Source organism: Gadus chalcogrammus, chromosome 13 (assembly GCF_026213295.1).
Source record: "Gadus chalcogrammus isolate NIFS_2021 chromosome 13, NIFS_Gcha_1.0, whole genome shotgun sequence".
NCBI lineage: Eukaryota > Metazoa > Chordata > Actinopteri > Gadiformes > Gadidae > Gadus > Gadus chalcogrammus.
The window spans coordinates 17592237-17615328 of NC_079424.1; the positions used below are offsets into that span (position 1 = coordinate 17592237).

A 23092-nucleotide genomic window follows, 5' to 3' on the forward strand; every position below is an offset into this window, starting at 1 on the left:
TAAACACACTGTTAACACATCTCATAATCAAAATGACTCAACTGGGTTGTTTAGGGGCCAATGAGGTCAACCTTTTCTGGAAGCCAACACAATGTTCCCCCTTCTGTGAGAGTGAAGCCTTTGCTGAACCCAACAGGCTTTCCGTCTGTGTCAGGGTCCAAACTAAAATCCAAACAAGCGGCATGTCATTGTGTGCCCTGCGTACCAACTTCGAGCATCGGCGTGAACAGACATTGTCTTGGCTTTCCCTGGTTGTGTAATTTCAGAATGAATATTGTAGGGTGCATACAATGTGCTTACGTTATCTCGAAGCATGGAATGGGACCTGTTATCATGGAGCAGGAAATGACCTGCAATGACCATTGATGACCTCAGAGGGAAAGCGGTGACCTGAGACTGACCCAGATCATCCGTGTGCCCACGGCGGTGGGATAACCCCTAGAGTGATTGTTTAGGAGTGGTTGCTAGGTGGGGCTGCTCTGCTCACCAGGAAAGCAACAATGTCCTGGAAATTCCCTCTGAAGGGGATGTATAAAAGATGGCTGATGTAATGTAGGATTTGGCCAATTTTAGCATTTTGACCTTTCTGAGATTGTTTTGGTGGGTGTTTTGGTGGGCTGAGGCATTGGTCATATTAAAGTTGTCAAATCCAACAGTAGAGTAGAGGAATGGAGAGCTGATTCTGTCCTTAGGTTCATGGTGAAAGTGCGCCCTCTATTGTAAATATAAGACATTGCAGCACTCAACAAAACTAAGACAACTTAATGGTAGCCAAAGCCTATTAAATTATTAATCATGAGGAAAATAAAGAAACAAAATCTGTGAAAGTTTCTCACACTTTATTTCAAATCTCTCAAATGACGGTCCACACAACAAACTTGACTCATGTTTCATTGGCAGGTCTATATCCACAATATGCCTAATCTCATGGATTCATTAATCTCTAGTGGACACAGAAGAGACATACCAATGATAGAAAAAAGATCATATACATCCCCAAAGGGACAGGACAAATGAAATGCCCAGCAGTTGTGTAGCAGAATCAGAGCTTTGTTCAAATATTTGCTTTAGTCCAATGCTTAAGTAAGGGTCAGTCTGGAAGAGAGAATGCTGTAAGTGCAAAGAAGATGACATGGTCTGAACATGACATCATCCTACCAACGAGAAGCAAATGATTTGACCTTCTAGGGACTAGAGAGCACATGTGAGTAAATACACAGGACTTGAAAACAAAACATGTGGCAAAATTTGACCTCCATCAACTAAATTATTCATTACAAAAACAGCCCCTCAGACGTTTTATCAAAACCATTCAAAAAAAGGAGGCAGAGAGAAAATAAAAAGACAAACATAAAAGAGTCCAGATTTCAATGGGAAACAGAACCCAGACTTCGGTGCCAAAAGTTAAAATAATAAACGGTACATTCTCAAAGTAATGGCCATGGTTCAGTATGTGCTGCGTAGGACCGTGTTCCTGCAGCAGGGACAAAGGCTACGCTAGTACACACACCTAACAGGCCTGAAGCTACCCGACAGGCCTGGGAAGATGTTCAAATCGTTCACTAAATTGTGTTTGTGTTGCGTGTGTTTGTGTGTGTGTTGCGTGTGTGTATGTGTGTGCACGTGTGTGTGTGTGCTTCCTTTGTGGAAATTCGGCACATATATGAATGAATGCATGAATTCTCGTTGTACATCTATGTTGTGGAGGGGTGGGCGGGGCATCACGCGGGTGCTACGAGTGCCCTCGTGTCGCAGTGCACGTCCTCGGTGCACGGCCAGAGACTTAGAGGGCGTCCAGCAGGCTGTCGATGGAGCTGACCAGCTCCTGCCGCTTGGTGCCAAGGGTCTTCTCGCTCTCGATGTAGGCCTCCTTCTTCACTTTGCCCGCAACCAGGCGCTCCGCCTCCTGGCAAGAGCGGCATACCATCTCCTTCACCTTGCCGTCCAGCTTCTGCACCTCGCCCACCTAGGGAGAGCCATGATGGTGCACGTTACGGCGGCGTTCCGACAGAGCTGGTTACGCATCGCTGATCAAAGAAATGTGACTGCATGCTGTCCGTCCTGGCCCTTAACCTATGCACTTAGCATTGTGCAGCATCTTATCCTAGCAATCTTGTTTAACACAGAGAATAGGTTAACCTAGTAATTGTAATGCTTAGCACTTGTTTCTATGAATATCCTTACTGCGTCAACAGCAATTTTTGTTGTTTCTCTTTCATCTAACTAATGTACTTATTGCTAGTCGTTTTGGATAAAAGAGTCTGCTAAATGCACTGAATGCAAATGTTACCGCACCAAAGGAAAAGCTCACTTGTTTACGTTACTTAAATGCAAAATAAATGCACTTAAGGCCAGTAAAAGAGCCGATTATCCAGGCATTGGAGTAGCCAGCCAACTAGCGTAGCGTACCCCTCCCAGCGGTCCAAATGGCGGGACGCTCTCAAACTCACCTTATCCGCCAAGTCGGATCCCTCGGCCTTCAGGCGAGCCTGCAGGCTGGTGATGTCATTGGTGAACGTGCGGTGCTCCGCCTCCAGCGTCTTGCGGCCGCTGTTAAGAGCGCCCGTGTCCCGGGACTGCTTGTAGCGGTTCACCACCTCGTCCATGTGGCGGTACAGCCCCAGGCGCTTGTTGACCAGGGTCAGCACCTGCTCCGTGATGGACGCCACCTTCATGCGCACCTCGGCAGCCGGGTCCTGATGGGACAGAGATGGATAGACTTTAAATACATAGAGAGAGCTTTGATTGGATCATGAGGTCTAACAGTTCAGAGCAGCCTCTCATGAAGACATAATGGCCCCCGTGTGGCGCAAGCACTCGGAGGACCAACGGAAGCCGATCACCAAATATGTAAGGAAACTTAAGTAAGTGGAGCGAGGCCATTCAGAAAATATATAATTACACACACGAATAAGAGTTATTGCCGAGACAGAATTATAAGATTGGCTCCCGTTAGGACACCATGTCCCTTAGGTAACTCAAACCTACGGATGACCATTCGATTTTCAAGTGAAATGCAGAAGTACTTTAAAGGTTACGCATGTTGAAGTGTTCCTGGAAACTGTGATATTATAACAGTTTCATACTTGAGATTGGGACACTAATCATATCTTCCAAGTCGAGAATCTTCAATTCTCATCACGTTCTTACTCATGTTACCGAAAATACCGTAACACACTTCTATACACAGAGGCACACACGGTTACCTTGGTGATTGCAAAGTCCAGGCGCACGTAGATGATGACGGTGAAGAAGAGGATGTAGAAGGCACCAACGACCAGCAGAGGCTCCTGAAGCATCAGGATCTTATTGAAGGTGTAATGGACCTGAGAAGAGAAAACAAGCGACGCAATGCTCAGGGATCTCATACATACTGTGGTGTGAGGGAAGGGGGATATCACCCAATGAAGCAGCGCTATTCATCAATGCAAACGAGAATAAGTAATTTTAAGATGGAAAGAACACATTTCCGGTCGGCCCTGGGTTTGGTGCGGTGCGGATACTGAAGCTTTCAAAAGATTGTTTTTGGCTGTTACTCTTTGATACAGCCAATCATAACCAACTGAACAAGACGAACAACTTGCTCACCACAACGTCCTGAATGTGCTGCTCAACCAGGTTGCTCTTCGTTGCGACCAGTACTGGGCGGCCAAAGGTATCCAGGTAGGTGTAGTGCAGCTGGTCAGGCAAGCGGTAGATGGGGTAAGGGGTTTCCACATGGATGTTTCTATGAGGCAATTACCAGCACGTTAAGCACAATCTACAAGAGCTACAGGGAATGGAATAGGGCTTGAACGTATGAAGTCAGTCAGTCAGTAAAATGACTCACCTGGCGCCCTCTGGCAGAATGAGTTTCACGGTGAGGGAATCGATCACCTGATCATCAAACACGTGGTCCACCAGCCTCATCTTCAATGCATACTGGTCTCCTACGAAAGGAAAAGGAGGGGTTGGTTGAAATCAAGAAAAGGGATGATGAGATTTGTCTCATTAAGCAGACACCTTTATCCAAAGAAATGTATAGGGAATTTAACATAAACGGCATCAAGGAGAAGGTATGGGCTAGGCAGGATGCTTACACCCTAACCACGAGAATAACCTGCCCCAAACAGAGCATAACATAGGATAAACCAAAGCTAGATATTGGAAATAAGGGCCGGGCAACTCAGCCATGTCCTTCAATAATTGCGAGGAAAACTTGAGCACACTTCTGGATTGAATAAAGTGTACTGCTAGGTAGGGCTGGGCGATATATCGAATATATGCGATGTATCGCGAGATGTTCTCCAGGGGATGTATAAAATGCCCATATCGCGAACATCGAATATAAATTGGGACGCAATGTTTCTTTTTGCCGCCGCCGGCATACTCGTTGTGTTTTCACGCGACGGGGCGACAAGATCTCATACAAAGTGAACGTAGAGACGCGTATCTGCCAATCAGCGTTCAACAGCGTGGCCACTGAGTGACATGTGTAACGTAACAGCCAACCAGCGTTCAACCGTCAAACTCGGTGCAGTGCAGTCCGGGGTGAACTGCAGCACGGAGGAGAAAGTGATTGTTGCCGTTTGCGACTCCCGGAGCTCTATATATAATAATATATAATATAATATAATATAATTGGTTATATAATATCACGGATAAAAGCTCTGTGCGCATCCTGATGGCCGTAGCGTGGGGAGCTCTCATAGGGATTGGGCTTCTCGGGTTTTTTTAACGCACAGCGTTCCCTTCTCTCGCTATTTCCGGTGGCTCTCTAAACTCACTCCCCCCGCCCATTGCGAGTCCACGAGATTCTCATGGACGCGCGTGTGTGACGTAGTCTGGAAGGCGCGCTGCTGTAGGTGCGTGTACCTCCGACCGGTGAGTGAGAACAGCCAGAAAGAGAAAAAAGGATGGAAACTGAGGATTTGGTTTCGAAAAAGAATAGCACTGGATCCTTCGTCTGGCAGTGTATATATAATAATTATTATTCAAACTGTTAATAAATAATTAACGGTTTGAATAAATGCTGTGTTGGTAAATCTAACTTGCTGTGATTTTCCTTTTCTTATGTGCAAGTTCTAAATTGTTCCAATAGAAAGCACTGATGAGTTTAAACAATATGTTGTTTCATGTAATCTACATGCAGACTTATGTTTCAGTAATACTAGAATTATTACTGACGTAACATTATGCCAGACATGGTTGAATCGAGCATTTATGATGTGCTCTAGAGGAGATTCAAAATATATCGAGATATATATCGTGTATCGAGATATAGTAAAAAAATATCGAGATATTCATTTTGGCCCATATCGCCCAGCCCTACTGCTAGGGAAGGCCTAGGGTCAGTGAGCATGGCGATTCACTTACCCAGGGTGTAGAGGTACTCGTAGCTGGGCAGGTTGTAGCCAATCATGTAGTGGGTCTTCCAGCCTCCAAACAGGGGGAACCTGGGGCGCACCTCCACCTCCACCGAATCCTCCAGCACCTGCAGGTGGGAGGTGGAGATGTTTCCGATCTCGTCGCGGTAGTACACATCCTGGGCAGAGGCGGGGAGGATCGTCTGTTGGGGGAGAAAAAAAAAGACAGAAAGGGAGAGAGAAAGAGATGGTTATTGCCGGCATGGAGATTTTCTAGACTAAGCCACGTGCAAGGCTATATTACTAGAAAAACGCACCTTGAAGGATTTAACCGAAGAGATGCCACTATCGGACTGCCGCTGGTAGTCGTAACGGGAGAAGGGGCCCTTGAGGTAGGCTCCGGTGTGTCTCAGGTCGATGGTCTCCTCCACAGCGATGTTGCCCCAGTGGGACACCTCGATGGTGCGTGTGATGCTGCTGATGCTAAGGAACGGGCTGTTGTTCTCGTAGTGGATCTTCATCGCATCCTAAACGGGAGAGAGGGGGAACGGCAAGAACACAGATCTGTTTGAAATGGTCTCACTTGTGCGAGTCTCTGCCGATCGTTGTACCGGGGTCCACGCCGTTACCTCGCTGAAAGCTGCGACGTCACGGAAGGGGCCGTACTCGATGACCTCGTCGCTCTTGCTTGGGTTGCCCAGCTTGGTGTAGCTCTCCACGGTCTTGGAGGACAGGCGGACACGGGTGGTCTGGCTGCGAGTGGGGTAAGGGGAGAACAGGTAGTGGTTCCCCTGGAAGACCACCAACTGGCGCTCGGCTTGAGTGATGTGCGAGGGGAAAGGCGTAAGGACATGACTGAACACCATGTCCACCTTCACTCTCAGCTTAGCACCTGCGGCCAGGCTGGAGGGCAACTGCACCTTGTAGAACTCCCCACTGAAACGCAGAAGTGTATATAAACACACAACGTAATCGATGGCAAGGCAGAGAAAATATTACAGTGGGATAAGAGTGATAGGAAGAGGATTTTTTCTGCTGAAGTAATGCATAACTAAAACGTAAGCTTCCATTTGGTGTTTGTTCTTCCTTAAGGTGAGGAAAGGTTATCCAAATAATTTACCTCTGCCCATGTATTGATGTTTGCTTGAGTTCAAGAGTTCCATCTTCCTCTTCGTCACCTTTTACCTGGGAATCAGTTAAATATTCAAAACAAATTCCAACCGTGTTTAAGATGAAGAGGTTGCATCGGGCAAAATTGTAATTGCAAAATCAGCCTCTATGTCACTATGTCAACATCGCTTCAAACATTGTTGCACCTCAACACGGAAGTAGACATGCAGCGCATACGTGTCATTCTGACAGTGTGCGGCGGTGCGGAAGCGGTCCGGTTACCAAGAACCATTCAAACCATTCAATGATTTGTCGTTTTATTAAAAACGTCCATACCTTTATCCGCGTGTCCATGCATGTTTAAATAGTGACTCCACCAAACACCAGAAATTCTGATCTTAAATCCAATATTTATGTGCTTCTAGATGCACACATCGTTAACTCAATGCAGGCTTGGCTAGGTATTTTCCTAGATGCAATGAAGGTTATAAATCGCTAAACTATGAAATTGCACGTTTGCAATTAATCTGGAAATTTTAGGGGATTATTTTGGACTTTTGAAATGAACGTCATTGAACGTATAAAATATGTTGCAGTATGTTGAATGAGTGGCCAGCTAGCTAGCCGAAGCTAACACGTTACTCGCAAGATGCGTGGAAGTATTCATTCAAAAGATCGACCCAAACATCTTACCGAAGCTCCAATGTAAGCGAGATGCGGCACCAGGTCGGGCTCCACCGCCAGTGTAAAGGTTTGCACCGCAGCATCGCCCTGGTTCGACAGGAGCACCTCCGAGGAAATCTTAGCAAGATGAGTGCTCAGGTCTACTGTTCTCCGCACGTCCTCGTTTACCAGACCTTCGGCGGCCGTCTCGGAGGCGAGTGCGGCGAACACAATAAGGCAAGTGAAAACTCCTACAGGAGGCATCATTGTGGGGATAGATGAAAACACAAAGAATGTGTTATGGGGACCCGCAGAAGGTATACAAATTGAGAAATATGTAGAGCAGCAAAAAAAGGGCCGCGCGCTGCTCTACTCCAGAAAGGATGACGCTACATTCACTGACGTGATGACGTAGAATACGCGCACTTTGCGATCATTACGGTATCCGCGAAATCAAGACTAAACATTTAATATATTGGCTTCAGCACATACGAATTCAGTATCAAATCCTCACACTTGTTATTTAAACCATACCATACTGTATTGTCTGGGCCGTTCGAGGGATGCCACTATATAATTACCATTGTTCATCGGTTGTAATTGATTGATTAACTGCATTTTATAAAAAATACTCTATTAATTGACTACCGCTGGGTTGCATATTAATTAAAATAAATAAATAATAATAATGCTTATAATTTTAATTCCCAGGTAACCCGCTGTTGACAAGGCGTTTTCATCTCACGACTGAACGCCTGGAACAGGATGCTCCATAGAGAGGGCGGGACTTTCAGTTATACGAGTTTGGCGGCGAGAGGCGAGGAAGAGGGAGGGATATACCAATATCTTCCTCAAAGCTCCATATTTATTAACCCTGTCTTTGCGATGTTGTTCTTGTTCTTTTCCCTCCTCCGGGGACTGTTGTACACAGCAGGAAATTATAGACCGGAAATCACGGGAGACCGGGATAACGCTACAAGTCCGCATCCTCTCTCATCATAATGTGAACCAGGGCGTGTTGTGCGCTGACGTCAGGGAGTCCTGATGTTGTTTTGGAGGAAGTGAAGAGCAGCTAGCGTCAATGTAACGTTAGCCTCAACGGAACAAGGCAAAATATACACTTGGGCCAATTCTGCTCCTGTCAAACGACAACCGTGCCAAACAGACAGTGGCCGTGTTTATGATCTATGAGGCGTGTGTTGCGAGGCTACACTACTGAAACCGCGTAGCCGTATACGTGGTTCCGAAAAACGTTTTATCACTCGTTTGATTTAGCTAGTTAGCTAGCCTGAGTGTTGCAGACAATTGTCGATTGTACGAAACAGAAAGACGACTTTTGCCATTATCAAGATCAAGGGACTCTCATCAAGGTAGTTTTCTTTTGTGTTGACTAACTATGTTCACCCTACAGACGATGGTAAAAGTTACTCTGGTCATGTTGTTTTGCTAACTAAATGTTAGCCTTCAAAATACCCGTAACGTTACCCATCAGATGTTATGAACTGAATAAACATTCATCATCACGACATATCTCAGGCAACAAGTTTACTGTCACCGACAGCTAGTTTTATCCTGAAATCCTTAGTGCTCGAGATGTATTTTTTCTTCTCCATAATTGATTGTGTCACGGACAATACCTCTAATAGTAACCCCTCCACGCCCTTTGGTAGTCAAATTAAGTGGACGAAGGTATATGTTTAAATATCGGGAACAGATCGGGCAGTGGTTTTAATCGTCGTTCTTAAATCTATACATGTTCATTTCAGCTCCAACATTAGCATAGCCACATCATGCCTGCCAAGTCATGGCCCCTTTGGTCTTAAACCATGTGATCAATGACACAGTGTCATGGGTTGCAGATTATGAGGAGCACCAATAGTTGAATGCGACCCGTTCTGCGTATTTATTTTATATATTTTATATTTATATTGCCACGGTGTTATTTTATTAACTCATGGGAGCACCTGAACAGAGAGCATACATGGTATATCCGTAGATTGGGGCAATGTGTTGCTATGGGGAATGTAAATTATTTTCCGAGATGAACTTTGAACATTACGACACACTGTCGTTTGTTATAAGAGACCTCAATGTCCCACTCAGAAACTGCAGTGATAATTTGGGTATGGTGGTGTCAAACTGTTTTGAAAGACTTGTCTATTGAGCAATTCAGAAACATAGAGGGCATTTCTGAACAAATGAGTTAAAGAGTCAGGAAAGGGTAGATTCAGATCTTTGTTTTATGAAATCAACATAGGCCTAGGTATATCCTCCACAAGAGGCATTTTACTGGGGATGAGAATAAGAATTAAGTGCCACTGGGTGTAGTTCAAACTTATTAAAATGGACTGTGTAGAAGAAGTTACACTTTATTTGAATAGTGATGTTATATGTATAACTTGTATACTGTATAAGCTGAAACTAACGTCTTATTTTATTTTTCTTTCCTTCTCTTTATTTTTTCTCCAAGGCACAATGACGTCTAGAAAGAAAGTCCTACTGAAAGTCATCATCCTTGGAGACTCTGGGTTAGTTTTACGTTGAGGCCCAACTCCTTAAACGAAAGGAGATCAGAGCAGGCTGTTAAACATTGATTTGATTAGCTGGCTTTAAAAGGTCTATTCAGTTAACCGTTTACTTGCCGTCATTATCACAGATAAATCATTTTAGATCTGTAATTTAAAATGTTTTGTGTCCATCTCCTTTTCTAGAGTTGGGAAGACCTCATTGATGAACCAATATGTGAATAAGAAGTTCAGTAACCAGTATAAAGCAACAATAGGCGCAGACTTCCTGACAAAAGAAGTCATGGTGGACGACAGACTTGTTACAATGCAGGTAATTAAGGGGATAAACAGGCATGGTACAATGCAGGTAATGAGGGGGATAAACAGGCATGGTACAATGCAGGTAATGAGGGGGAAAACAGACCTATTCAAATGCTGGTAATGAGGGGGACAGACAGACCTATTCAAATGCTGGTAATGAGGGGGACAGACAGACCTTTTCAAATGCTGGTAATGAGGGGGACAGACAGACCTTTTCAAATGCTGGTAATGAGGGGGGCAGAGTTGTTACAATGCAGGTAATGAGGGGAAGATTTGTTACTATGTTTATATTATATTATATAATCTATTGGAGATGTGTATCTTAATGTTGTTGCTCTCTCAGATCTGGGACACTGCCGGCCAGGAGAGGTTCCAGTCGCTAGGTGTGGCCTTCTACCGTGGAGCAGACTGCTGCGTGCTTGTATTTGATGTGACCGCACCCAATACATTCAAGACCCTGGACAGCTGGAGGGACGAGTTCCTGATCCAGGCCAGCCCAAGAGACCCAGAGAATTTCCCCTTTGTGGTTCTTGGCAATAAGATTGATCTGGAAAACAGACAGGTGTGTGTTTCCTGTATCTTGGGATAAGCAGCATTAGGGTTTATGTTGTTATATTTCTTTACATATTCAAAGGTGTGGTTTGTTATGACAAATAATGGAGGACTTGTCAAGATTCATATTTTTGTGTGTCAGTTTGTCTCAGAGATATTTATTTGATTTGTATTTATTTTTGTTTTTGACAGGTGACAACCAAACGAGCCCAGGCTTGGTGTCAGAGTAAGAACAACATCCCCTACTTTGAGACAAGTGCCAAAGAGGCCATCAACGTGGAGCAGGCTTTCCAGACCATTGCAAGGAACGCTCTCAAACAGGTAACTCTCACGTTTTGGTTGCATATTGCCATGTAGGGCCCTGCCTTTATTGTGGTTATCCTGGACCGGATAGTTGAGTTGCTGTTGTTTTATATTTGCCGAAAAAAAATGTCGTCCTCTTGGCATGTCTATGATGTAGCTGTATCTAGTAGGTCTCACTCTTCTTCTCTGTGTATTCATGTCTGCAGGAGACTGAAGTGGAGTTGTACAATGAGTTCCCTGAGCCAATAAAGCTGGACCGGAACGAAAGGGCCAAGCCTTCAGCAGAGACCTGCAGCTGCTGAGGACTCTGGAGACCTCTCTGGGGGAGGGAGAGATGCTAAGCCTTCCCCACCCATCTTGCCTTGTCTATACACCCACCTCTCCCCTTGTCCCACTGTGTTACCCTATGTCCGACATTATCACTTGCCTTTGTAGATATAAGCAGCATCCCTCTTAGACTATACTACTATTACTACAACACATACATGCTGTACACGTCACTCTATGTACACAAGATGACACATTTTCTATTGAGTCAACTAGCCCAAAGAACACTGAGGAGACATCATGATGTTTACTTTCATGATGCTTATTACATGCCAGTGTTTCCTTGTACTGTTTTGCAGTGTTGGTGGTTTCTGGTCATTCAGATGAACGATTCTGTGTCCCCTTTCCCTGTTTTGCATCCTGATTTTGTTTCTAACACTGCTTTTACTTGTACACTATTATTATTATTATTACTATCATTAAAACAATGCTACATCTAGGCATTAGTCTGATACTTATGATATAAAGTGAGAAACTACCAGCATTTGAACAAGTCTCTGGTAGTGGTGGTCCACCTTCACCACCACTGCTGCATGAATATAATGGACACATCAGGGCTCCACTTTACTCCTCAGTCTGGTGGTTCCAAAGACGACTTGTGTTTGGTTCAGTAGCATCAGCTTACCTCATCCACAAGAATCCAATGACATATCAATTCAGGACTCGACCGTCCCGTCCCCCCCAAATTTTTAAGTTGCGGAAGATGAAAATCAGTTGTTAGGCGTAGAAGTGTGACTCCTGTGCGGCCCACATATTCTTGCATTAATTGGTTAAGAGAAAATGTTCGAAAGGCATGTTTCTCACTTGCTGGTTAAATTTAGCAAGGTGGTTTTTGAGGCCAATACATTTACATAATCATAGCTTGTAGCAGATACCATATGGATTATCACTTCTGCTCTGTAATATAGCTGTCCACATCCAATTCCTGTTTTCTTAAGTGCAAGACAAATTCTCATGTTTTTTGGGGGGGTCAATAGCAAAACGTCTTACTATATCAACTAATCAAGACGATTCAGTGTTTAAGTCGGCAGGTTTGTTTTCAAGCATTAACAATAATTTAGAACCATGATTTAATACTTTATTTTCTCCTGCCAACTGTCAACACTTTGTATATTTGAAAACCTCTCCATGGTTTGTGGGGAAGTCAAGCTGTCTATCTCCATCTCTGTCTGCCAACTGCATATGTTGACGGACGATTAAGTGCTTAATGTTTCTTTCATGTAATTGGCTCATCTGTTCTTATGTTTAGAATTTGAATTGCATCTTAGGACATGATAGGATACGTACAAAAATATCAAAATATCTTAGGTGTTAGCATTTATCATTACAATATAAATATGGTAAATGCATAGCATCTACCTTGTTTGAAAATGTCTTTGCATAATAATGGTAATAAAAAAATCTTGAACTAACTGGATTTAACTTTTATTATTTCATATTAAAAAGGATGTTTCTGACAACAAACAGTTCCATATGGAACACAAGTGACGGTAAAAGTGCACATCAATGCTTTGAGATCTCTATTTACACAATCAGTCGATTCTGGCTTTCTTGCTGGCGCTCTTCAGCCAGTTCTCGAGAGTCCCAGAAGACTTGAGGTCCTCCTTGGCCTTGGGTTGTTGCTCGCGGGTTGTGTCGCAGATGCTTGGCTCTTTCCTCTTTGATGAGGAGCTGTCCTTCAACCAGCTCATCATCATTTTACTGCTTGCTGTAGGTTTGGGCTCCTGCGTTCAAAGGTCAGATCTGTCAGCTAGATTAAGTGTCCCCATTTAATGACGTACTCAATATAACACCTCAGAAAAATGCAATACTTTTTTGGCTTGGGGATCCACAGCCTGCAGGCATTCTGGTGAGTTGTTCCGAGAGTTGTTGACAAGAGACGAAACTGGGTGAAAGGTCAAAATGTTTGTCGGCTGTAGCAGTTTTAGGGCATCAGATGACTTCACTTCACCAAAGTCAAGCCACCTTCTCACATCTGCCTCTCCATCCAGAACGGCAGGCATCCTAGAACATCAATCACAAGGGCATTTTAGGATACAAAAATAATCAAAAACGCAAGTGCAGGAGAAAAGCATGCTGGGTAAACCCTACCTATCGTGAATGTTCTGAAGGTTTGGGGAGGCATCGACTGTGATAACAGTGTATGTATATATGGGCTCTTCGCCCCCAGGAGGTTTCCAGCAGTCAAACAGTCCAGCGATAGTCAGCAATCTCCATCCGGTCCACTTATCTGTTTCACTTTCCTTGTAGCCATATTCACATATGCACAGGATGGTAAGAACAACTTATTTTGAACATACTGTATCTGGGCTAATTTAAGAGACACTTTGCAGTACTTTGAAATCAAGATCTTAACTCATGAGCAAAAATTATAAAATGATGATTTTCTGATTTTCAAATCTATTATTGTGTGCAAGGTTTTTAAGCTTACAGTAACCGCTAAGCAACTACGGAGCTGACCTCTTCAATGTTTGAGGCCTTCTCCTCTGGGGGGAACTCAACGTCACTCTCATCCCGTTGTTCCTCCTCTCCAAGACCGGAGTCTGGCTGGCTCTGTGGAAAGTAGATGAAGAAGGGCTGCTTCTCTTTCCCCTGTCGTCTCCATTCATAGAAGCCATCAGCGAGGATGACACAACGCTGTCCTTTCAGAAAAGGGTCCTTTGAAGAAAGATTTAACAAAATAAATGTTATACATAGTGAATTATAGCACATAGGCAAATAAATACAAGAATTGTCATGACACAGTGAGGCAAGAGTATATCTACCTTGTAGGACTTTTTGTCTAACAGACTTTCACTGCGGCAATTGTTGGTACTATACTGCATCTTGCGGGGGTCATCTTCTCTGAACCAGGATGGGATCAGACCCCATCGCATCGCGGCCACCACACATTCATCCACTGACGCATCCTGAGGGACGACCAAAATCTCACCGTTGTCACAAGCATCATATGTGGTACCTTTTGAACCATAGGATATGGACATGCAAAACATACACAAACATGAACTGTGAACAATGAGGTGACCGCGCACCTTATCAAAATGTCTTTGAGACAGAAGCACCGGACTAAATGACTGTGGACTCTTGTTGTAGGACGGCCGATATTTGTCAGCATCTCCATCTCTCCATCTTGGCTGACGTCGCTGCCCGTGGCGGTTTCTGTAGCGAGAGGCGCGGCTCACCTCCTCTGGGTCCAGAGTACATGCAGTTCTTCCGCACATCCTTAAAAGTAGTTGCCCGTAGGAAGTTGAACTATAGATTGTAACGCCAATGTTAGTTGGTTAGCACATAGCATGCTAAACACAACACAAACCTGAAGACAAGTATAGTTATGAAGCTAACCACCTTTCGCTCTTACCTGTTTAGCGGTTGGGTGTCTGGTACAATGAACGTCACTGCTCTATTCTATGTGCAATTGTGCAGACTTCTTGTGTATTGGCTGCTCTGAACTTACTGGGTCTAGTCTGCATAAATTAACTTGCGCAGGCAACTCCGACTCAAACAGAACGTGATAGAGTCACGTGACCGGGGACCAAAACAGTCATACAATGATATCAAAAACCTGAAAATAATAGTATATTATTTATTTAGGGTGTGAGTAAAGAGCATAAACGTGCTTCTCTTGCCAGTGAGACTAATAATATTTGGCTGACATATAAGATGAATTAATTATAAATAAGTAAAAATAACCAAATCTGAATTTTTCAGACATTAGAATACATTTTCCATTTATGCTTAATATTTGATTAAACATTACAAAGTACATTGTAATGTCTAATGAATCTTACATCGCTATTTCCTTAGGAAGAAAAGCACTAAATATTTTGTCCTCATCCATTTGTCCATCCATTGTTGGGATATTTGATCATGATGGATGTGTACTGAGATTGGTCTGGTTCCCAGGATATATCTGTACATTATGGACCTATCAAAGAAAGGTGCACATCCACGGTCACCAGAAGTTATACGTCCTTCACGTACAGTGACGTCATTTACGTAATACGACGTCCTGTACGTAGGCGCGACCCATTCTTGTATACCATAGCAAAATGGCGTCCGTTTGCCGAGTCGGGAGCACTGTGGGGAGAAGCCTCGCAAAATACCGCAACGTGAGTGACAACGATAACTTTTCGTTTATATCTTTCAAGATATGCCTTGAACGAAGTGGTGATGTATGATTGAATCGATGCCTGTGCAATGTTTGAAAGCTGCTAGCCTGGTAAGCACTAGCAGGCTAGGATGCCTTCAACGCAAGGTCAACTATCGAGGAAGCCTTCCAATACTCTCTAAACCGCACACCATTACGTTTTTTTGTACTTAAAGGAGTAAGACATAACTGGGGAATCATTGATCGTTTCATTATTACTATTTAAGTAGTTGCCCTCGTTTGCCCTGCTGACCCATCCAAGGTTTACCGGCCGGTTGACTTTGTCAATAGTTGTCTGTTATGCGTTACGGATTGCATAATTACCGGTTTGAAGTGAAGAAATTGTAGTTTTGGGGTGTTCAATTGAACATGGTAATTGCTCAAGTTGTCAAACTAATGTATGATAATACATGGCTGACAAATCAACACAAACCATTTTTCGTAACTAAACATCATTCTGGTCGTCCCACCTGCAGCCCATCCTGCTGTCTCTGCGACGTCAGTCCTCAGTCAGCTATGCCCAGAGCCTGGCCGGAGCCCCAGAGACTCGCCTGACTGCCCTTGATAATGGCTTGAGGGTTGCCTCCGAAGAGACCGGACATGCAACTTGCACTGTATGAGCCTGTTTCAATCTAGTCGGAAGGACACACATTCCCCATGAATTACTAAAATTATATAGTGCATCATTCTTAAAATCGTACAAATCCTATGAACTCCCTGGTTTCAGGTTGGACTGTGGATCGGTGCTGGTAGCCGTTATGAGAGTGAGAAGAACAACGGTGCGGGCTTCTTCCTGGAGCACATGGCCTTCAAGGTACGTGTCCTCTTCAACCGTGTCCTGCAAGCGAACTGGTGGCCCTACGTAGACAAAAACGTACAAAATCAGAACATTTATCAGCTATCTTACTTGCTTACAGGTATAACTGTTTATAATATCTCATATTTTTTGAATTTTAATCACCCTAATTTCTCCACATTCTCTCCAACTCTAGGGGACCAAGAAGCACCCACAGACGGCGCTCGAACAAGAGGTGGAGTCCATGGGTGCCCACCTGAGTGCGTACACCTCCAGGGAGCACACCGCATACTACATGAAGACCCTGGCTAAGGACCTGCCTAAAGGTAAAACCACTGGGAAGCCTTCTGAAAGCCTCCACCAGCCTCCCCTCCTTCAAGTCAAAACTGATTCAGTGTTCTGAATGCCATGTGTGTATATAAAGATCTTGTTTCATGTCGAAGATTAATTGAAATATCTGAACGTCATGTTTAACGCTGAAGAGCCATGTTTGTGAACATTCTTTGGTGCTTGTCGTGTCCCCAGCCGTGGAGCTGCTGTCGGAGGTGGTTCAGCATTGCTCTTTGAACGAGGCGGACGTGGAGCAGCAGAGGGCCGTGGTGCTGCGAGAGCTGGAGGAGGTGGAGGGCAATTTACAGGAGGTCTGCCTGGACCTGCTCCACGCCACAGCCTTCCAGGGCACCCCCCTGTCCTACAGCGTCCTCGGGCCCTCCTCAAATGCTAGGTAGGCTCCTGCACACGCTTCAATTAAAATATATATTTTCACATGAATCTTTCAATTATTACATTCATATTATGCATTATTAGTTAACAATAAGGGACGTTTTTAACTCATCTGGTGGTTCCTCAGTTTTTCCTCATGTAAATGAATCCAAAGTATATTTTGACACTGATGTAAGTGATGGTGCTGATTGTTTTTCTCCAGGACTCTTTCCCGTCAGGACCTAGTGGAGTACCTTGGCAGCCACTACAAGGCCCCCCGCATGGTGCTGTCAGCGGCCGGAGGTATGACTAGTTTCCTTCTCCAATGCACCCTCCTGGGGGGTTATTTGATCGGTTGTGTGCATGTGCGATGAGAATCTGGGGTCAATAATGACTATCGGTCTATCCATGTTTATTCTGCAGGTGTGAACCATGAGGAGCTGGTGGGCTTGGCCAAGACTCACTTCAGCGGCCTGTCTTTTGAGTACGAGGGCGACGCCATCCCAGTGCTGTCTCCCTGTCGCTTCACCGGAAGTGAGGTGAGATGGCGAAGGCTGAAGTCTGGCCATAAAATAGAAACTGCCTTAGTCTCCTTATAACGTTTGTTATGCATACCAGAACAGCCTGTTGACCTGTCTTTAGCATTGTCCGGTCGACCTGTCTTTAGCATTGTCCGGATGTCTTTAGCATTGTCCGGTCGACCTGTCTTTAGCATTGTCCGGTCGACCTGTCTTTAGCATTGTCCAGTCGACCTGTCTTTAGCATTGTCCGGTCGACCTGTCTTTAGCCGCGTCTGGTTGACCTGTCTTTAGCCGCGTCTGGTTGACCTGTCTTTAGCCGCGTCTGGTCGACCTGTCTTTAGACGCGTCCTGTTGACCTGTCTGTAATAATAATAATAATACATTTTATTTGAGGGCGCCTTTCATAGGACTCAAGGTCACCTTACAGGGCAGTGTTTAAAAAATAAATAATCAACAATCATAAAAATCACAAGAACAAGATACATTGAAACAATTTACACAAGTGGGGTGAAATTGGTGGTAGACAATGAATTAGATTGACTGTAGACTTGTAGACGCGTCCTGTTGACCCGTCTTTAGGCTCTCGGGTTTCTCAGCCTGTTGAACTGTCGTTATGCTTCCTCTTACCTCTTCAGATCCGTATGCGTGACGACGCTATGCCCCTGGCTCATGTGGCCATTGCTGTGGAGGGCGCCCGCGTCGGCAGCCCGGACATTGTGCCTCTGATGGTGGCCAACTCCATCATTGGAAGCTATGACATCAAGTCCGGCGGCGGAAAGGTTAGGAGACGAGAGCCCTTGGTTCAGCAGAGTGTTTGGTTAGGATCATGCATCAGACAGGACTCCATTTGAGCTTCAGCCCTTCAAGGCTCTGTCTTGTGGCCGTCGTTGAGGGCAGGAGGACGTCCCCCTTCCTCCCCTGCTTGTCGATCAATTTGAAAGGAGCGTAAGCTCACATGTACTTGCTAGCATGTATACCCGTTATAAACCGATGTGTAGAGGAAACGGAACACTTGATGATTTTAACTCTGGGATGTGTTCCCAACTTTTGCGTGGCCCACCCAGTGTAGAATTAGGAAACACAGGACTGAATCAAATCGTTGTCATCGTGTCTATAATCGGCTGCTCTTTCCTCCTCAGAATATGAGCAGTCGTCTGGCTGCGATGGCCGCTGAGGAGAACTTCTGCGAAAGCTTCCAGGCCTTCCATTCGTCCTACAGCGATACCGGCCTGATGGGCATGTACTTTGTGACCGATATGCACCACATCGAGGACATGATGCACTGGTCTCAGAACGCCTGGTCAGTGACGCCTCCACAGATGGAAGTGACATGCATGCACACATGATCAAATGTGGAATGGTAAAAGTTGTATTTCTGACTTTTTTTTTTTTTCTTCAGGATGAATATGTGCACCACAGTGACAGACAGTGATGTTGCCAGAGGCAAGAAGTCTCTTAAGGCTAGCCTAGTGGCACAGCTCAATGGTATTCAAAGAGTTATTATTTTTTTACATGCATATTTGTATTTCTCTCCATCACACTGGAAAGTAAACATGTCTTTAACCTTTTTAAGGAACGACCCCAATCTGCGACGACATCGGCAGGCACGTCCTAAACTACGGCCGTCGTGTTCCTCTTGCCGAGTGGGACGCCAGGATTAACGTGAGCGCACTTTCACAAGGCTTCTCTTTCATGCCGATGCCACCATCGCTGCCATTTTAATGGGGTACTTCCCAAGCCTAAACACACATGTTGACGGTTCTTGCTTCCTTTGTGGCTCCTTGCAGGCCGTGACGCCAAAGATGGTGCGCGATGTCTGCTCCAAATACATCTATGACAAGTGCCCCGCTGTGGCAGCTGTCGGTCAGTTTGTCGTCTTTAACCTGTCGTAACGTTCTACATATATACCGATGTGTGTTTAACCTGTCCCTCTCTCCCACCCCAGGCCCCGTTGAGCAACTTCCCGACTACAACAGAACGCGCGCCTCCATGTACTGGCTGAGGTTCTAAGACGTCCGGCATTGTGTGTCCAGTAGCCCGGCTCAACACAGCCTGCCATCCACCTCTCCACCCCCTCCACATGCTCACTCATCATTCTCATTGAATGTGCTCTGTGTTGTAGTTCTTGGTTGAGACCTGTTGCTGGCTATTTAAGAGCAAAGTGAGGGGTTCCTTTTTGAACATGAAGCGATCGGTCTAACATTAAATCAGGACATGGTGGAACTAGTCCTTGAAGAGCAAACATCTATTTATGAATAACGATTTGTTTCTGTCCTCTATTGTACATAACGGAAGCTCTGATTCCCAACAAATAAAACTCTGTTGTTCAACATAGTTTATTTTCTAGTGTCTTGTTTGTTTCGGTTGTGGCCATCCGGGGTGATTTTTAAAGCAATCTTCACAAATCAGTGTAGCATCCTTTTAGCTCAGACTAAAGAGTGCATCAATACCTAATCTAGACAGCATGTCCCTAGTCCGCCTCACCCCAACAGGTCATACGGAGGGTACGGAGCTAACGAGGCTGCATGTTGGCTTTATGCAACCCTTCCATGTGTTACCCAAAGGGGTCAAACAGAGCGTGTGATGCCTAGCCGGCCTCCGGCATCACCCAGTACTCAATATGGATGCTGTGGGTTATCTGAGTAAAAACAATGCTTATCATTAATCAGATGAGGATTGTGGTTTGATGGGTGGCCGGAGGGGGGCTGGAGATGAGGAAGTCTCAATGTTGTTCACTCTTCCTGGTTCTGTCCTTCCTGTTCCTGTTCCTTTCTCTGGCGCTCCAGGCATGTTTCTACGTCTCCATACATACTATCGCCTCCTCCTTCCCCTGTGTTTGTATTCTGTTTATAGAAACTTGCGTCACACGATGGGTGCATCATGAAATGTATTTAGAGCCACTGCTTCTAATGCAGCATATTGATGATAGTTGTTGGTTTGTGTTCTTCAAATCTGGCTGAGCACTGTGATTCAAGTTAATCTCAAGTTAACCTAACTGCTCTAGTTAACCCCTTTTTATGAGTTCACCTTGAAATATGATAAATTATTGTAAAGCAGAAAATGTGTGCTTCAAATATAACTTGTACTCCCATCGCTAAACAATATTCTACATAACTAATATATTTATATACAAGATAAATCTTTTGTTTATGTACTTTTGGTAGAATTAAAAACAAATACTGAAGTAAAGAAGTTCTGCCAAAACAGTGACATCCTCCTTAATTATTGTATCCAATAACTAAATGGTTCTAGCAGGGATTGAACTTCAAAAAAGAAAGACTCAAACAAACCCAAACACACTGAAGCAAAACCAATACATCAAAGATCACCGTTCCTGGTGGAAGCTTTGTTATGTGGTGACGTCATTGTGACATCTTCAGGAGACAATGTGACCTCATTACCTCAAACACCAGCTCATGCTTTTTCTTTTATACACCGCGAAAATGCATACAGAATTTTTTTTACAGCTGCTTTTATAATTCATTATTGGACAAGCTATTGTTATTACTATCACATTATTTTTAGACAAAAACATTTGCACATAACAACTAGCAGAGAGGAAATTAGTTGAGACGAGATGTGTGTGTGTGTGTGTGTGTGTGTGTGTGTGTGTGTGTGTGTGTGTGTGTGTGTGTGTGTGTGTGTGTGTGTGTGTGTGTGTGTGTGTGTGTGTGTGTGTGTGTGTGTGTGTGTATCTGTGTGTGTGTTTGTGTGTGTGTATCTGTGTGTGTATCTGTGTGTATGGTCTGTGTTGGGGCGTTTGTGTGTTGTGTATGGATGGAGTGTTTTTGTGTGTGTGTGTGTTGGGGGGGGGGGGGGCAAGATGTAAAAGATAAACAGAGCGAGGCCAGTGAAAAGGATGTAGGCTGTGTGATACTGAGAGGAGCAGAAGTCCAGAAGAGAGGAGAGGAGCAGAAGTCCAGCTGAGTCGGAGCGGTCCCATCGCAAGGTGCTACCAGAGAATACATCAGACCTCACCAGAGAATACATCAGACCTGCTGAAGAGCACTAAGAGAAGACATCACCAGATAATACATCAGACCAGCTGCAGAATCCAGAAAGGGGACATCAAGAATACATCAGACCTCACCAGAGAATACATCAGACCTGCTGAACAGAACTGAGAGGAGACATCACCAGAGAATAAATCACACCTTCTGCAGAACTCTGAAGGGAAAAGGGGGCGTTTTTGGACAAGTGCTCCCTCCACGTGTTGACATTCAGTAAGTTACCTGGCAGTGATAAGAAACCTTTTAATGATCTTAGCATTAAGCATATGACAAAATATCTGAGAAAACTATGTTCATGATTTTAGTATAGGGGATTCAAAATATTTGCAAACAAGAATGGTCTAAATAAATGACATTGATATAATCATTTCACCAGCAATTTCAAAGGATATATTTTTAGACAAATCTTGTATATCAAATCTATTACCAATGTTTAAACCAGCCTTGCAATTTGACTAAATCTACCAATATAAATCAGATTATAAAACACCACTGAGACATATTTTATTACTCATGGAATGGCCCATATTATCCTAACTTATCGTGTGCCCTGCAGAGTTGCGACGATGTGGAGCTTCCCCGTGTGGTTGTGTCTGGTCCTGCTGTTACCTTGGTGTGCCCAGTGCCAGAGGGGTGGCTCGGCCGGCGCCATTCCGGATCAAGGCATGCAGACGGACACACTGGCTGTCGACATCGTGAACCGCAGCGGCATGTTGATCGGGTTGTTTCCTCCAGAGTTTCACCCCGTGCTACGCCAGGGACGTGCCCCGCCACGCCCCGCCTCCCAACTCCCCAAGAGGGCCCAGCAGGGTTCCCGATTTGCCCTCTCCCTCGATGTACCCACCAGCATCCTCAGTGTTCTCATAGACCTGGCCAAGAACCAGGACATGAGGACCAAGGCAGCTGCCAATGCAGAGCTCATGGCTCGCATCGGCTAGAGGTAGGGACAATGGCGGCCACAGGGGGGCGTCGCGGAGCAAGGAATGACAGTTACCTTTCTTTTTATATATTCATATATTTGATCTTACAATGCCAAATAGATCACGCCCAGACGGACAATGAATGGGAAATATCCATAAACAATGGACTTATATTTAAACTTGGTTCATTTGGAATGGAAAAATAAAAATAAGCAAAATCAGATGAAGCTGGTCTTATGTCTCTGCTACAAAAACATCAAAACTAACAAAACAAAATACCCAGGTCAGAAAAAAATCTCAATTAAAATGTATGTGTTGTAATTGTAGAATGTTGGCCATCTTTGCATAATTAATAGAAATGAACTGTAATAAATCTCATTACGAAGACCATTGCTCTATCTGTCTCTCTCTGTGGGATTTTAATTTAGGATTTGATTTTGTTTGACGTCACACACTTAATTACAAGCTTCAGCAGCCAATAACGCACATTAAGAGCCTTGTGACTCACAATAACAGGACCACTGATACAAGAACAAAGGCATATCAAGGAAATTGACCTTGATAAGAAATTGAGCACATCTTTTCAGAGATTTATGGTAATGACCATTTGCTTCATTTGGTTAACAAGAAAGAGCTTTTTTTAGACCATGGGTACGAATCCAACGTGATATGACTTGGACTGATGAGGTTAATAGTCTGACGATGTGCGACTTGGGCCCACGATGCAGAGAGTGCAAAGCAGCGTCATCCTCGCCAGCATTGTCGTCATTAGGGAAGTGGAACTCAAAAGTACCAGAGAGAAAGAGAGAGAGAGAGATACACCAGAAGAGAGGAAGACTTTGAGGGGACAGAGATGAAGACTATTCAT

General features: G+C 44.4%; 4 protein-coding genes across 5 annotated transcripts; 2 read left to right on the top strand and 2 right to left on the bottom strand.

The window, feature by feature from the left end:
* Nucleotides 1-808: 808 nt before the first annotated feature.
* rpn1 (ribophorin I) lies at nt 809-7522 on the bottom strand. The gene is made up of 10 exons (XM_056605545.1): nt 7149-7522; nt 6466-6530; nt 5975-6281; nt 5663-5872; nt 5356-5548; nt 3830-3929; nt 3589-3727; nt 3207-3326; nt 2451-2696; nt 809-1966 (listed from the first exon to the last, which is right to left on the bottom strand). Exons 1-10 carry the CDS (start codon nt 7383-7385, stop codon nt 1784-1786), a joined length of 1800 nt encoding a protein of 599 aa, XP_056461520.1. The 5' UTR covers nt 7386-7522; the 3' UTR covers nt 809-1783.
* A 602-nt stretch (nt 7523-8124) lies between these two features.
* Nucleotides 8125-12288, top strand: LOC130401644 (ras-related protein rab7). Its single transcript, XM_056605548.1, has 6 exons — nt 8125-8488; nt 9589-9646; nt 9830-9956; nt 10290-10508; nt 10691-10819; nt 11008-12288. Exons 2-6 carry the CDS (start codon nt 9594-9596, stop codon nt 11101-11103), a joined length of 624 nt encoding a protein of 207 aa, XP_056461523.1. The 5' UTR covers nt 8125-8488; nt 9589-9593; the 3' UTR covers nt 11104-12288.
* A 222-nt stretch (nt 12289-12510) lies between these two features.
* Nucleotides 12511-14653, bottom strand: hmces (5-hydroxymethylcytosine binding, ES cell specific). Of its 2 annotated transcripts, none has more exons than XM_056605547.1 (7): nt 14487-14653; nt 14161-14350; nt 13894-14037; nt 13589-13786; nt 13220-13371; nt 12940-13132; nt 12511-12852 (listed from the first exon to the last, which is right to left on the bottom strand). In XM_056605547.1, exons 2-7 carry the CDS (start codon nt 14347-14349, stop codon nt 12661-12663), a joined length of 1068 nt encoding a protein of 355 aa, XP_056461522.1. In that variant the 5' UTR covers nt 14350; nt 14487-14653; the 3' UTR covers nt 12511-12660. The 2 variants fall into 2 exon arrangements, with proteins under 2 accessions (XP_056461522.1, XP_056461521.1); XM_056605546.1 differs by having other exon boundaries at nt 12512-12852; nt 14161-14380.
* Nucleotides 14654-15111: 458 nt separating this feature from the next.
* LOC130402543 (cytochrome b-c1 complex subunit 1, mitochondrial) lies at nt 15112-19651 on the top strand. Its single transcript, XM_056606749.1, has 13 exons — nt 15112-15237; nt 15752-15889; nt 16003-16089; nt 16268-16397; nt 16597-16795; nt 16997-17076; nt 17197-17312; nt 17930-18073; nt 18434-18594; nt 18694-18779; nt 18868-18956; nt 19082-19157; nt 19240-19651. Exons 1-13 carry the CDS (start codon nt 15178-15180, stop codon nt 19302-19304), a joined length of 1431 nt encoding a protein of 476 aa, XP_056462724.1. The 5' UTR covers nt 15112-15177; the 3' UTR covers nt 19305-19651.
* The last annotated feature ends 3441 nt before the right edge of the window (nt 19652-23092 follow it).